General features: G+C 43.8%; 1 protein-coding gene across 1 annotated transcript in view; it reads right to left on the bottom strand.

Annotated features, from left to right (window-relative positions):
• Positions 1-158: 158 nt before the first annotated feature.
• Positions 159-13,867, bottom strand: part of frya (furry homolog a (Drosophila)) — a 42,035-nt gene continuing 28,326 nt past the window's right edge. The window contains exons 40-61 of the mRNA XM_067246995.1: positions 13,379-13,580; positions 12,957-13,078; positions 12,684-12,871; positions 12,483-12,577; positions 11,781-12,373; positions 11,473-11,570; positions 11,035-11,205; positions 10,757-10,897; positions 9,866-10,045; positions 8,769-8,933; positions 8,356-8,430; positions 8,086-8,256; positions 6,719-6,919; positions 5,613-5,750; positions 4,640-4,800; positions 4,221-4,428; positions 3,737-3,886; positions 3,542-3,640; positions 3,369-3,452; positions 2,065-2,175; positions 1,605-1,918; positions 159-1,519 (exon numbers count right to left, since the gene is read on the bottom strand). Of these exons, the coding sequence (XP_067103096.1) occupies positions 1,261-1,519; positions 1,605-1,918; positions 2,065-2,175; positions 3,369-3,452; positions 3,542-3,640; positions 3,737-3,886; positions 4,221-4,428; positions 4,640-4,800; positions 5,613-5,750; positions 6,719-6,919; positions 8,086-8,256; positions 8,356-8,430; positions 8,769-8,933; positions 9,866-10,045; positions 10,757-10,897; positions 11,035-11,205; positions 11,473-11,570; positions 11,781-12,373; positions 12,483-12,577; positions 12,684-12,871; positions 12,957-13,078; positions 13,379-13,580 (3,926 nt within the window). The 3' untranslated portion in view covers positions 159-1,260. The remainder of the gene's footprint in view (positions 1,520-1,604; positions 1,919-2,064; positions 2,176-3,368; positions 3,453-3,541; positions 3,641-3,736; positions 3,887-4,220; positions 4,429-4,639; positions 4,801-5,612; positions 5,751-6,718; positions 6,920-8,085; positions 8,257-8,355; positions 8,431-8,768; positions 8,934-9,865; positions 10,046-10,756; positions 10,898-11,034; positions 11,206-11,472; positions 11,571-11,780; positions 12,374-12,482; positions 12,578-12,683; positions 12,872-12,956; positions 13,079-13,378; positions 13,581-13,867) is intronic.

Here is a 13,867-nt window from a genome sequence, read left to right on the forward strand (position 1 = left end):
ATAGCATCAGAATTGTATAAGTTTCTAAAACGTAAACTAACTCGGATCGGTCTGCACTAAATTATTTTGAAAGTTCAAAATACAAAAAAACAATCAGTGCATATCTTGGACTAATGATTCTTTATGACTGTCAACAAAGGAAAGAAGCTGAATCAACATTGTTGATATTATTTTTCCTTTATTGTTACAGATGTGTACAGAACACCAAAGTACAGTACAATGGCAAAGGCAATAGTATTTACACGCTGATAGCTACAGGAACAACCCCTAAAGAAATGTACAAATATGCATATCCTTCAGGTGGTTACATGCATACAGTTATATTGTCCTCTACTGTAAATAACATAAAAATAAAATCTTAAAAGCATGAGAAAAGCTCCAATTTATTTACAAATGTAACTCTCAGTTAAAATACTATCTTATATTCATAAATATCTATTACACTTTAAAGTACACATCATTTGCATGCCTGGCAGTTTTACCGACAGAATAATAACATTTGTTTTCAGTCTATAAAACAAATGGATTACAAGCATATTTCTTTCATATAAATAATTCTCTTTTATGCAAATATAGCTACACAGTAGAAAGATAACAGATAACCCATAGCGGCATCTAGTTTTTTGAGACAGTAGATTTGCAGCATGTCAAAGTTGATGAGCGTGTTCAATATGTATACATTATGCTGAGCAGTGTTAGGGATGGTAGTCTGATTACAGTTAAATTCACACACACGCGCACACACACACGCATTACTTCACAACATAACAAAATATCAGCGTCATTTTACCTGTAATCCAAAATTTCAAGTAGCTAATAGCACTGAAATTGAAAAAAAAAAACATTCTCTCATGATACAGTAAAAGTATTTCACTTCTGTGAAGCATTGCACATTTTCCCTTAACAATTCAAAAAAGATATACTGTATAAGGAAGAATAAGTTAATAACTTTGGTATGTCTTTTGTTATATGTGAAAGTTGCTGACCTCAGTAGCAAGGGGCCGCTTTGGGAAGTTACCCAAAAGGATTAGTGCAATAAAAACCAAGGTTCCAGGGGCCCACATAAAGCACACTCCCACAGTATTGCTGCACATCTGAATGTGTGATATTCAGGGAGGTTATTTACTGGTAGGGGCATTGTGTGGTCTGTTCCATGAGTAAGTGAAGCTTTTAATGACCAATGTGAAGACAGCAGCAATCCTAGGCAGGTGTGGAGGCTGGGTATGGGACAGGGCACTGAGCAAGGTCTGAGGTCAGGTGTCAAAGACTGGAGCCGGACACCCTGGAGTCTGGGAGAAAGGTTGTGATGGCTCGGTAGCCCTGGGCTCTGCGGATCATGTCCCGGATCTCTCCATTCAGCTCCATAAGCCTTAAACAGATCTCTGAGAGATCCTGCTTTGAACCCACCAGAGCAAAGGTTCCTGTCTGACCCAGTGTTTGATGCCTGAAGTAAACATTCAGTAAGGTCTGGCTTTCATCCTCAGAACGGCTGCCAAAGATGTCGTTCGGCCACAAACTCCTGCACAGGACAAAACATTCAACCTCTCAGATTAAGTAAATACATATTCTCGGAATCAGAAGCATAACTAAAGTTTTCTCCTTACCTGCACTCTCGGATGGTGCGCACAGCTGTGAGGAACTCGCTGTTCCTCAGAGCCTCCAGGATGGCCTGCACGGCGACCTCAGGGCAGCTGAAGCTGGGCTCAAAATGGGAGGTCTCCAAAACTGCAGGGTCAGTACTGCTCTCTAGGGCTGCAAGGTCAGAACTGCTCTCTAGGGCTGCAAGGTCAGAACTGCTCTCTAGGGCTGCAAGGTCAGAACTGCTCTCTAAAGCTCCAGGGTCAGTACTTGTCACTGAGGCTGCTGCTGTTCGCAGGTTGCCCTTCAGCTCATCCAGCTCTTTGGACATGTTCGATAGCTGACAGTGGAAAGAGAGAGAGTGCATTTAGCCCCTTCATGTTCTTGATCTATCATCAAGGGGAGTGTATATTAGCCAATTCATCTATATAAAGGTATTATGTGTGATAATATGATCTATTCTCTGTATTATCTATATGTACATACCTCAGGAGCAGAGCTGATTGCATGGACCTGGCCAATCAGTTTACAGTAGGACTGAAATAGCAGCAGCAGTTGAAAGTGGAGCTTGTAGAGTCGTTGACAAAGCTCCAGTTGCTGGACAAAAAGAAATCCAAACATGTCAAAATGAATAAAACATCCAGCGAAACAGAAGTGTTACCATTGAAAGTCATTTTTTATTATATTCCAAAAAGTACACTTGATTGAATACTTCATGTCCTTCAAACATTTTGGGCTGTAGACTACAGCAATATTGTATATATTTTCCTGGGTATTACAGCCAACCAAGCCCTGAGTACTCTTCCAATGTCTTGTGAGAAGAACTACTGTCATGAAGCTTGTGTCAGCATGTCAACGTCAGTCATTCACTTGAACTAGAGAGCTTCTGATATCAAACACTTAACCACAAAACAGGAATTAGTCAATGTTAACTTACTGCCAGAGATTCCATTTGCTACAAAGCACGCGTGTTACAAGATAAGAAAGAGTGAAAGGAAGATAGAGAATCAATGGAAGGCATGCATCTGTTATCAGGTCTATATAGTTGAACAGTATTCAACAAGCCACACATGCACAAAGAGAGAAAAGAGAGGCAATAGTTTATAGCAATGTGAATTAAACTCAAGTAAGGCTCCTTTAAAGTTATAAAGCCAGGCAGAAAAGAATTGTTTCGCTTTGTTACTATAGCCAAATTAAACAGACGTACTGTCACTCTGCTGGGAGTTTTGTCATGTAAAATACCATACCATTACTAGTTGCATGTTTTGTTATACACTATAGTACAAACAGTAAGTAAAATAACAGTAAGCAAGTAAAATAGTTAAATGATTGGCAGAGAAAGCTGCAAATCAAGGAAACCTGTTCCCACGCCCAGCAGAGTAGTACATCGTAATGAGGTGCCACTCAGATGCAAGCTTCAATGTTGAAGTTTGAATGTAGAGAGAAAATGAAGGTTGATCACTCACAGAGCTACCACAGAGTAAACGAAAGGCAGGAAGTGTGAGAGATTAATTGAAATGGAATCTGTAGTACCTTCAGTAATGTTAATAACTGTATTAACAGATACACACAACACCCGATTATAGATCAGAACAGAAATATCAAAGCAGCATAGGAAACTGCAACTTCTATAACTATAAGTTCAGCAGTATTTAAAGACCTTTTGTTTATAGGACTAATCATGTTGGTTTAGACACAAAATATGTTAGGCCTACTCAAAGTGCTGCATTCAATACATGACCTCTAAAACCTCCTGGAAGGTTGTGATAATTGACCACAGAAGCATCTACCTTGTCGTCATATTCCCCAGGCTGGCATGAGACAACTGCTCCATCAGAGGTCCTGGGAAATGAGGCCTTGCAGCTAGTCAGCCACTGTTCAGACAAGAAAGGATTACAAAGGATTTCAGTACCAATACTGCTCAGCTTGACCTTTTGTGATTTCAAATCAAATTATTTCTTACAGATATGGCTGCATCTTTTCTGTTGTTGTAAGTGTCAAGGTACTCTTGAAGCTCCAACACACTGAATTTCATTTTTTCCAGAAGCCCGTAAGAGATTATCTGGTAAAAAAAAAAAAAAAAATATGATATTTTAGTACTGGTTATGTCACAAACTATTAAGCCTACAAAAGAAACAGAGGACAAAATGCAACTTACTGTGTCTGCGTCGATAAACAGTGTTGGACACTCGGAGCATGAGGTCAGCATCTGAGAGGACCTCAAAAACTTTGACCCTATTCCTCGAAGCCCGTCACCAAGGTAGCCAGCAGCGTCGCATGTCAATAAGCAGAACTTCCTCTGAATATTCTGGAATGCAAAACCAAGCATGTCTGATGCACGCATAGCTGTTGTCAGAGTTAATCACAAGCTACTAGAGATACACATAGTATTTTTCAGCTCGGGGATTTCCTTGTCAGCTTTGGGCAATGAGTTGAACTAACCCCATTTAATGAATCACCAGGTGATTATAGAGTACAAGATAACCACAGAATACCTTCTTGCCTACTAATGACCCCCCATGTTCATCCCATTGCTCCTACTCTTTATCATCCAGTAAAGTAATACTGTTCTCTACTGAATGTGAGTGGTCTGACTTCACAAGACCCACAGGCCCCAGAGCCAATATCACCACTGCTGCTACCTGGAACAGTGAGGAGAACACATGGAAGGTGTAGACTGCACAGGAGCCATCAGAGTCAGACACCAGCTGGTTGATGTGGCGGCGCCAAGCCTCCTCCGCGTCATCACACATGGCTGGCTGGAAGGCGGCGAGGATGGCAGAGAAGAAGGGGGATGGAGGAGGGGACGAACGACACTCCAGAGACTCCTCTCTCTCCTCCTCGCTCAGACTGTGAAGGCCACATTTAAGCATGTTTATACATCTTGAGGGATGCAGGGAACAGTGGCAAGGAATGTGCAGCTAAACCTTTAGGGGCGTATTATATCTAGCTAACATAATGTAGCAACATATCCTCAGCTACATGCTAAAGTGTGGTTAATATATGTAGCATTAACTAACCCCTTATCACAGTAAAGATCACTCAGGTTTACTGTGCATACCTGGGCAGACAGTTGGCCTCAAGGTCCAGTTCTCCTTTGAAATCATCCTGAGTCATGTCCAGCGAGAAACTGTCACTGCAGTTAAACCCAGAGGGAAGTTCGGAGATAGAGAGAGAGAGATTGTCCTCCTGGGCATTACTGTCCTCCTCTTCTGTCGACAGCTAGGAGAGACAAAAAGAAAGTTATCCTCAGTAGCAGAATCAGGTACACGATGTAATAACACTGTACTACTATGACAGGGAATATGCAGTGATACTCAATGTTCTCATAAGCCCTTGTTGTTATTATTTTACATAATAATTAAAATAACAATATTGGGGTAAAATGGGTACACTAACCTTTCCAAAAGACAAGGACAATCTTTGTAGTGTTTTGTTTTTTATTTTGGGTGAGAGTAGACAAAATATGCCAAATTGTGTTGTATGAAATGTTTGCAAACCAGTGTGGTCACAGACACTCATGTTTTTGGGCAGACAATGTGTAACCTTGCTCCCCTCCCACATGCAAAGGCTTGTTTAGTTATTGCAAAGAGACACCCACACACAAGGTCTACACATTGCCTTAAACAGACACAGCAAAAGAGCCATTTCCTGTTGCTAATGTACCTACAGTGAAGAAAACCCCAACCGGCCAGTAATACTATGACATAAAACAAATGCAGCACGAATAAGCCCATAGCAGGCCCAAAATTAGCTATGTTGCAGTTATTAACATGCACTAGAAACTACAAAAGATTGGGCCCAGCCATATCTTTTAGAGAGGAAATGTTGAAAGTTTACAGAGACATACCAGTAATACCTCTGATACAGAAAACATGCATTTCTGAAAGCATTCTCTGAATCTCCCAAAAGAGATAGGACAGAGGAGCAGATTTCTATTTGGCAGCGTTAGTGAAGAATTCCAGTACGGAACTGCGATAGGAACAGGACTCAGCACGCCCCCAGATCTCAGACACTCTGAACCCCTTATTCACCCGTGGCTTCGAGTCCTCGGGCAGTGAGACATCGAAACTGGGCTCTCTGGTGTTCAGAGGCTGAGGCTCAGCAGAGTCGCAGGAGGGGGACAGAGAGTCCATGTTATTGAGCTCCTCGGTGGGAGAAAGGTTGACAATCTGAAACAAGGAAAGTTGGGGTTGGAGTCCTTACAGAAAAACGTTACATCATGCAATGTTAGCCAATCACTATACGATTAGTAGAACTACTACAACTCATACTTTAAGAGCATTCTTTGTGAACTTTAAGAAGTAAATGGCATCTGAAAAGCAAAGAAAAGCACCTTGAACTACAACAATGATACGCTGGTTTAAAAAGCATATAAGCGTTGGAACGCATCTATGAAATACCACTGGCTATAAGCCCATACATCAAAAGCTGTGGTTTAATGCTAACCACTAGGGTTCTGGGATCTGCCTACAAGCACTGAGGGGAACAAGAAGTGTTCGATCAAGGTTAAAAGAGAGGAGAGCGATAGCTACTGTACAGTATACAATGTTATAATGTATGTATATTAGGGGTATAGCGGTACATGTATTCCTACTGAAGTGTCACAATACAGATGTCAAAGGTGCAGTCAGACATAGAATCTGAGTCATTAACAGGTGTGTCTACTTTATGGAAACAGATTATGAGGCTGATCTGTTGAAATGAGCGAAAATGCTGCACAATTTCCCCTCATCTGTCTGTATTTTATTTCAGGGAGTTTGAGAAATGCTTGCTGCAAGCTAGCTAGATAGAGCGAATGTCAACGCTCATAATGTAAAACAAGGGCACTCATCGCACTAATTAAGCTCTCAAAAGTCCCAAATGAACAATGTTAGCCATTTTCACTGTCGTGTAGACAAGATTTTTGGGAACAGACTAACATATGGTTTAGGATGTGGCATTGAAGTAATATGAAAATAAACCTAGCATTTGGGATTTGTTGCTTTTTCCTGTTGTACCAAACAAAACCGCGGTACATGCAGAACCATGACTTCTGTGTACCGTTACACCGTTATACATACTGTATATCAAAAGGGTGCATTATGTACATCAGATACAGATCTCTTGCATCACCTGAAAGGCACAGACATTGACTTACAATTTGTGAATGTGAGAGGATCTGGCTGGCAGTGAGGGAGTCTTCCTCGGAGGACTCGTCAGAGTCTTGGTGGGTGATGTTGCTGAGGCTAGGCAGGCTGCCTGACAACTGGCTCTCTTCCAGCAGCTGTAGGTCACTCCTGTCCAGACTGTCCATGGAGCGTCTCCGCACCCCCCAGTTAAAGTTATCACCGGTCTCCCCCTGCAACACAACACAGACATGAGTAACAAGTTTCTGTGCAGACTCATAGTCATGCAGTGCTAGTCTGGGAATGGGGTAGTCCTTGAGACAGTAGTCCCCCTCCCCACAAAAGCAGACATTGGAAATGGACTGTGACACTACGTCAAGAGCCCTCCAAAGTAGAAAGAAAAAGGAAACACTAAGTAATTGAGGCTGAACAGTGTTTGCCAACTGGAACTCAACACAGCTGATTCCCTTCAACTACAGACTGGAACATTCAATATGTGCTTTCAATAGCAGTTCTTAGGATTACAGCACAATGCATAAAGTGTTACATAAAATGTGATTTTACTGTACAAATGATGATAATGTGATAATGATTAGTTTTAAATGGCGTTGATCGAGGATTGAGTAGTACTGCAAGGTAATATTAAATAGTTGAAGGGCAAAAAGTAATCAGATATCTGGCAGAAGTTATTCCTGGTTGTGTGTGATGTATGCTGATAAAGTATTTTATTTCAAGTAGTGGTGACATGATACTAAATTTTTCTTAAAGCCAATACAGTAAATACAGATAAGAACTGTCTAAGAACGGCTTGTGCTACCATGCATATGCATACTTGCATACATGACTTGTTCTGCTCAAAATGGAATTTAAACTAAAAGAAAAGTAAAAAAAAACTCCAAGTCATGACAGTTAAACACACTACCAACACTTCAACCACTTCTGCATAACTTAATGCATGCAGGGTGCCGTTACACATTCCGGTAACAAGAGTTCACTGTGTAATCTATGCTACACCATACACCACACAACACAGAATTAGCATTAGCAACATGGCTGAACTTACCTGGAGCTCCTGGATGGCGTAGACAAAAACAGAAGAAGAAACCATATTACACAGAGCAGGAAGGGACGAGGAATCAGAAGCAGCCACAGAAACCAAGTGAGACAGACATCTGAGATGATGCAGGTCTGAGCTCTGATTGCATTAAGCTGACAGCAGCAATATTTTTTCATGCTTTGTCATCACCCACAGAGCCTCCACATGGTAAACTGAGACAGTACTATAACAAGCACTTGCAGTGAAGCAAAGCTACAGAGTTAGCCAAATATAGTATAGGAGTGAAGATAAAGGACATAATCTCTTGCGGGTTGAGACACTACCTTAGAAAGGAAAGCTCACCTCTCCATCCTCCAGCTCCACATCCAGGAAATCAAAGTCTCTGAAGACCCTGAACTGCTGTTCAGAGGTTGTGTCGTCCATGTTGTCAGGCTCCCTGGTGCCCTCATCGGAGGAAACAAGGCTGGGCTGGAGCTCCATCAGGTCCAGATCCCCACAGCTGGAGAAGATCACCTGGAGATGGGGTGACACAGGGTTATTATAAGCGCTCCATGATCAGACGCAGTGTTGCTAAGTGTTCCATGGGCTGGTCTTGATCACACAGTCTCTCACCGAAGGGTTTTTCCTGAGCCCTACTTCCTGTCCACACAAAGACAACACCTTCACCAGCTTCTCCCTGGTTCTCTTCTGCAGAGGAGAAAGAGGACACGGTCAGGTGGCACACAGTTCACCCAAGCTCAGCCAAGTCTGTAGCTTATTTGGAGAAAACTAGAAAACTACAAATAAGACAACAAATAAAAGGACAACATCATCTACTTTTGACTTATTGAAGTTAACTCTTGACCAGATTCTCTCTGGAATCAACATGGGGTTGAAATATTTTTACCGTGAACACAACTATCCAGAATGCTGATAGATCTCATCAGCGTCTATGTCTATTCTAAAAACTCACTTCAAGGGAATATAGCAGTGGAACCATGATGCCCGTTTTGGCAACATAGAAGCAGACCCCTTCTGCAGCTCACCTGAGAGGACTGAGGCCTCTTCCAGCTGACGGGCACCAGGACATTGTTGGAGGTTGATCCTGAGGAGGTGGACGAGGTGCTACGAGTCACGGCTGCGGCCCTCGTCTTCCCATTCCGCCCTGGGGAGTCTTGAAGATCATCATACCTCCGGCCAATCACTGGGGTCTATACAAATAAACACAGAGACAGACATGAGTCCCATGTCTAGCTGAGGTTTAAAGAAAAGGAGCTTTCTGCAGTAGATAGATTCATGTTCTCCATGTCAGATCTCCTGGCCTTCCTTCTGGTCTTTCGGTCTCTGCTTCAAGACACACAGATTTGATGTTGCTTCATTAGTCTTCCAATAGGTGGCAGTATCAGTGTACATGTCTCCATGGGGCTGCTCCCTGCCAGGCGGCGCAGTTAGAAACATGGAGAACAGATGTAGCTTATTCAATTCACCTGCAGTCAATTATATGGATTCCTCCTGCCTCTAGAAGCAAGCTGCTGCTCATGTTGTTTTCTCTTTCACTTCAGTCTATAAATATGGGTATAGGTATTTGTCTGAAAAACAAGTAGTCTGTTCACGTTTCTCTCAAGCTGTAATGGTCTGGCTGTTTGCTGTCCTGCCCAGTGCGAACTCCCTCTGATTCACATACAAAGGACGGCAAAAAGACTGACATCATTTCCTGCTATTCATAAACCACACAAACAGCTCCCTGTTCAGTTCCCACACATGCACCACCCTGTCTCTCACATCACTGTCCAGCCCTGCACAACCGGGATAATTGTGTTTACTTTTTAAGCTTTCAGGCTAATCTCAAGGGGCTTTTCTAGAAGAAATATAATTAATGAAAGAAAATGAAATACATTTTCTCTTTCAAAAAAGTTCACATTTCTGGCAGAACACCACACCCTGGAAAACAGATAAAACCCTGTGGCCCACTGGTCTTCGTAATAGTTGTAATGTTCAAAACATCTCAATACACAAAATAAATCACCTCTGTGAATGGCTTGGCTCACGCAACGCAACACGGAAGTTTCACAATTACACTGATAGAAATAGAAACTCGAGATAGAGACAAAGAAAAAGAAAGAGAAAAAAGACTAGGCCTGACCTCTGAGATGTCGAAATGGAAGTCCAGTGTTTTTCCAGGCAGGGCCTTGGAAGAGCGGTCCCACAGCCGGCTGACGTCCACGTAAGAGAAGTCAGTCTGGGGAGGAGATGGCTGGACCAGGCTGGCAGAGCGAGACACCACTAGCTTCAGGATGTTCAGAGCTTCCCTCCAGTGGGCCGTCTACGAGACAAACACACAAGAATTCATATCCACACCCACCCAAGCTATTTATACACACACTCACCAACAGACACACACAGTAGCCCGCTTGCAAGCAGTAGAACATAACAAAAAGAGGTCAATATCTTTATCAAATAAAAGGTTTTCATCCAGTTACCTCAAATCAAATATGGAAACACGAAAGCAGAGGAAAATGGATGCATTGTACAGTAGACTGAAGGGAGGGACGGCAGCCAGGAGAACAGGCTGTTTATGGAGGGCTGTTGGGTGTGTCTCCAGATTTACTGCTCAGATGCAAGACTGAGCTTGGCTCACAGGCAGAGGCTTATAATTCCTTGTCAGACAACCCTACCAGTCACAATATGAACATGCAGATATTTATATATTTATAGTGTGGCTTAATCACATCCCTGATTCCAAACCAAGCTGCTACTGTTGTATAAGAACAGTTGTTTAACATCTAATATAACCCCTGGCCAAGGAGAACAAAACATATGTAAAACGATTTAGTGCGGCCAATAACCAGTGAAGCATGAGCCTTGCTGCTCTCATCCTAATTCACCCAGGATATTATGTTGTACTAAATGACTCTGTTTAACAAATTTAGACACACTAGACAAGGAAAATGGGAGGTGTGGAGAATCTCACACCAGGCTGCTTTAAGAAAATTACAGAAATACAGAAATGTATTTGTACAGTAATTCATCTCACCTGCACAAACTTCTCAATGGTCTTGAGGACCTCCATATTGAAAGGCTTTGCCTGAATGACGCTCAGGTCCATGTGACTCAGCAGGCTGTAAATGATCTGCAGCAGGGTCTGTTGCATGCTAGGAAAGCCCTTCTCCAACAACTGTACAGGAAACACGACAGAACAGTTAAGGTCTGGAGGACTTGGGACATAGTGTTCAATACATTAAAAAAGTATTGGTCTTAGAGTGGTGTCATGGAGTCTCTCATGTATACATGAGAGACTCCATGTATACAAACCTCAGCCATATAAGTGACCATGTTGAGAGTGATATCGCTGAAGGCCTCATGAAGATAGCGACACACAACATTGACCCAGGAGAAACAGTCTCGTGTGTAGGAGTGTGTTTTGTACAAGGTCATCACATGGGCCAGGTTGGACAGTTTAGCATTCTTCTCCTCAAGGCATACCTAGCCATTTAAGGAGAGAGAGAGAGAGAGAGAGAGAGAGAGAGAGAGAGAGAGAGAGAGAGAGAGAGAGAGAGAGAGAGAGAGAGAGAGAGAGAGAGAGAGAGAGAGAGAGAGAGAGAGAGAGAGAGAGAGAGAGAAAGAGGGAGAGAGACAGAGGGACAGAGAGAGAGAGAGAAAGGACAGAAAAAGAGAGTGTGTAATGTATAACATGCCTTAAACTGACAGTCCTTAATCACATGGTTCATGTCGTTTGATGTGTGTTCAAACCTGGGCTATCCTCTCAGCAACGTCTTTACAGAACTGAGTGGGGCCATCAAAGTTCTGCACCAGATGTGGGAGTAGGCAGAGAACATTCAAGGGGAACCCTGAGTGACAAACAGAACAGGTTATAAAACAGGAGGAACAGAGGGAGAGAAAGGGTTCATGTTCTCTCAGTTATGGTTGTAAATCATGTTCCTGGAGCTTTCACAAGCTTTATTTATAGCTTTATAATTGAAGCTTTAAATTTTAAATACATGTAACAGGTCTATCAACGGCTTGAAATGTCAACATGGTGTCCTATACTGAGGGCCCACCTATGGCCTGGGAGGTGTCCACCACAGGCACCCTGGACACGGGTGTAAGCTGGCTGAAGAGCAGCAGGGTTAGGTCAGTGGTGGACAAGGAGGTGAAGCCCTTGAGAAGCAGCTGCTGGAGGCCCGTGAAGGTGCTCCACCTGAGCTGGCTCTGCAGTTTCTCCAGCTTGTCTCGGTTCTCCTGCTTGTCCAACGACATGTGGCCCAGCAGCTTGTTCAGAAGCTTCAGAGACATCTGGTACTCAAACTCAAAGTCTGACTCCATCAAGGACACAGCCACCCAGAAGATGGTGGCCAGCAGGTTGCTGGGGTGGTTGACGTTGGCAGGGTCGGTGATGTTGTCCTTGGAGGAGGAGGGGCTGGTGGGTTTGGCAACACCCCCTTGCTGCAGACAAGCATGGAAGCGCTCCAGGGTGGCGCTGCGAGGCGGGTCACATGACCTGTCGGACTCCCCAAACTTCTTGGGTACAGAGAAGCTCCTCTGGTGCCGGCTGCGCTCAGTGGAGCTGAGGCCCTGGACCAATGGGAGCTGCCCTGTGCTCTTCCTGTTTGACACCTGCTTCCCATTGGTCAGTAAGTCTGGAGAGGAAGCCCTGTGGAAAGCAATTAAGATTGACTGATGGGCTTTACCACTGAAAGACTTAAACACTGAAGAGTCTTTGAGGCCAATGATAACAGGATTCTTCAGCTAAATCAACAAACCTGATTAGAAGAGCCATGAGGTCATTATTCTTCAGACACTCAGCCAAGTTGTCTACCACAGACTCCAGTGTGAGTAAAACCTCCATGACATAACCCTGGGCAAAAGTAAAGAAAGCTACCATTGAAGCAAACAGTCTGAACATACACATACACACACACAAATAGAAACACACACAAATACACACATGGACGCACACCGACCTGAACTTCGTCCCCGTGCTCCCCCACCACCTCCACCAGTCGCGAGAGCAGGTCTGACACGGCGCGGGCGGAGAGGGGCTGGTGCAAGGCCCTGAACACCTGGTAGGAGCGCCCGGCGTAGTGCCTGGAGGAGCTGCACAGGGCCGTCTGCAGCGCCACATCACTCAGCTGCTGCTCCAGGTAGAAGTCTGGGAGGGACGGAGGGCTCTGTCACTGCTGGGGACTGATGAATGACATTTGACACTCTCATCGAGGGTGTGATGGCAGGTTTACCTGACTTGGGTTCTCTCAACACAGACACCACATGGCGCAGGAAATTGGACAACTGCTCAGTGCTTTTGGAGTTCTGGTTCTTGGGTGAGATGTCTTCATGAGACCAGAGTGGTCCATAGCCCCTTAAATACAACATACAAGTAGAGTCATGGTACAATTTTGAGTTTTAGCTCGATATGTTCTGGCAACTAAACATGTGTAGGTTTACATTATTACGTTGCTTCTGAATAGAAAGAAAGTTGTAGTTAGCTAAACCAACCACTAGATGGCAGTTGAATTCCGCCATTAGACAGCCCACGAAGGGGCTGTGTATGCGCAGGGAGACACATGAACTGGACAGTATGTGAGCTACTCAGCTGATGTATACAGATTTGAGCAGACATGTTGTATACCTGACACACACAGGAGAAAAGACATGGTACCTGGTGGTGAGGAACTCTATGAGCTTGTTGGTTTTCTGGTCCGTCTCCGTGGTGGAGTCCAGATCTTCCACGTCCTGGGAGATGTGGGGCAGGTTGCTGCTGCTGCCCCCAAGGCTCAGGCTGGAGGAGGTGGAGGAGGAGCTCAGCCCAGAGTCTGGCACAGGAGACGCTTGGCACTCCCGCAGGAAGTCAACACCTCCTCCTGGACACACAGGCAGGAGGGAGGGGAAAGAGGAAGAGGTGGAGGAGGAGGAGGAAGAGGGAGGGAGAGGTGGATAAGAGATGAGGAGGATGGAGGAGGAGGGAGGAGAAGGGAGGAGATAGCAGGATTGCTTAATTTCAACTCTATTGGTCGACGAGGAACATTTTGGAATCTTGGTGTGAAGCTGAGATTGAAAAGTTGTGTTTTTGTTATTTTGTTCTAAATATGTGATAAAATAATAATCATAGCATGATTTCTAATACACAGCAGAATTATCAAACGTGTCA

The sequence above is a fragment of the Osmerus mordax genome, chromosome 11 (assembly GCF_038355195.1).
Source record: "Osmerus mordax isolate fOsmMor3 chromosome 11, fOsmMor3.pri, whole genome shotgun sequence".
Classification (NCBI taxonomy): domain Eukaryota; kingdom Metazoa; phylum Chordata; class Actinopteri; order Osmeriformes; family Osmeridae; genus Osmerus; species Osmerus mordax.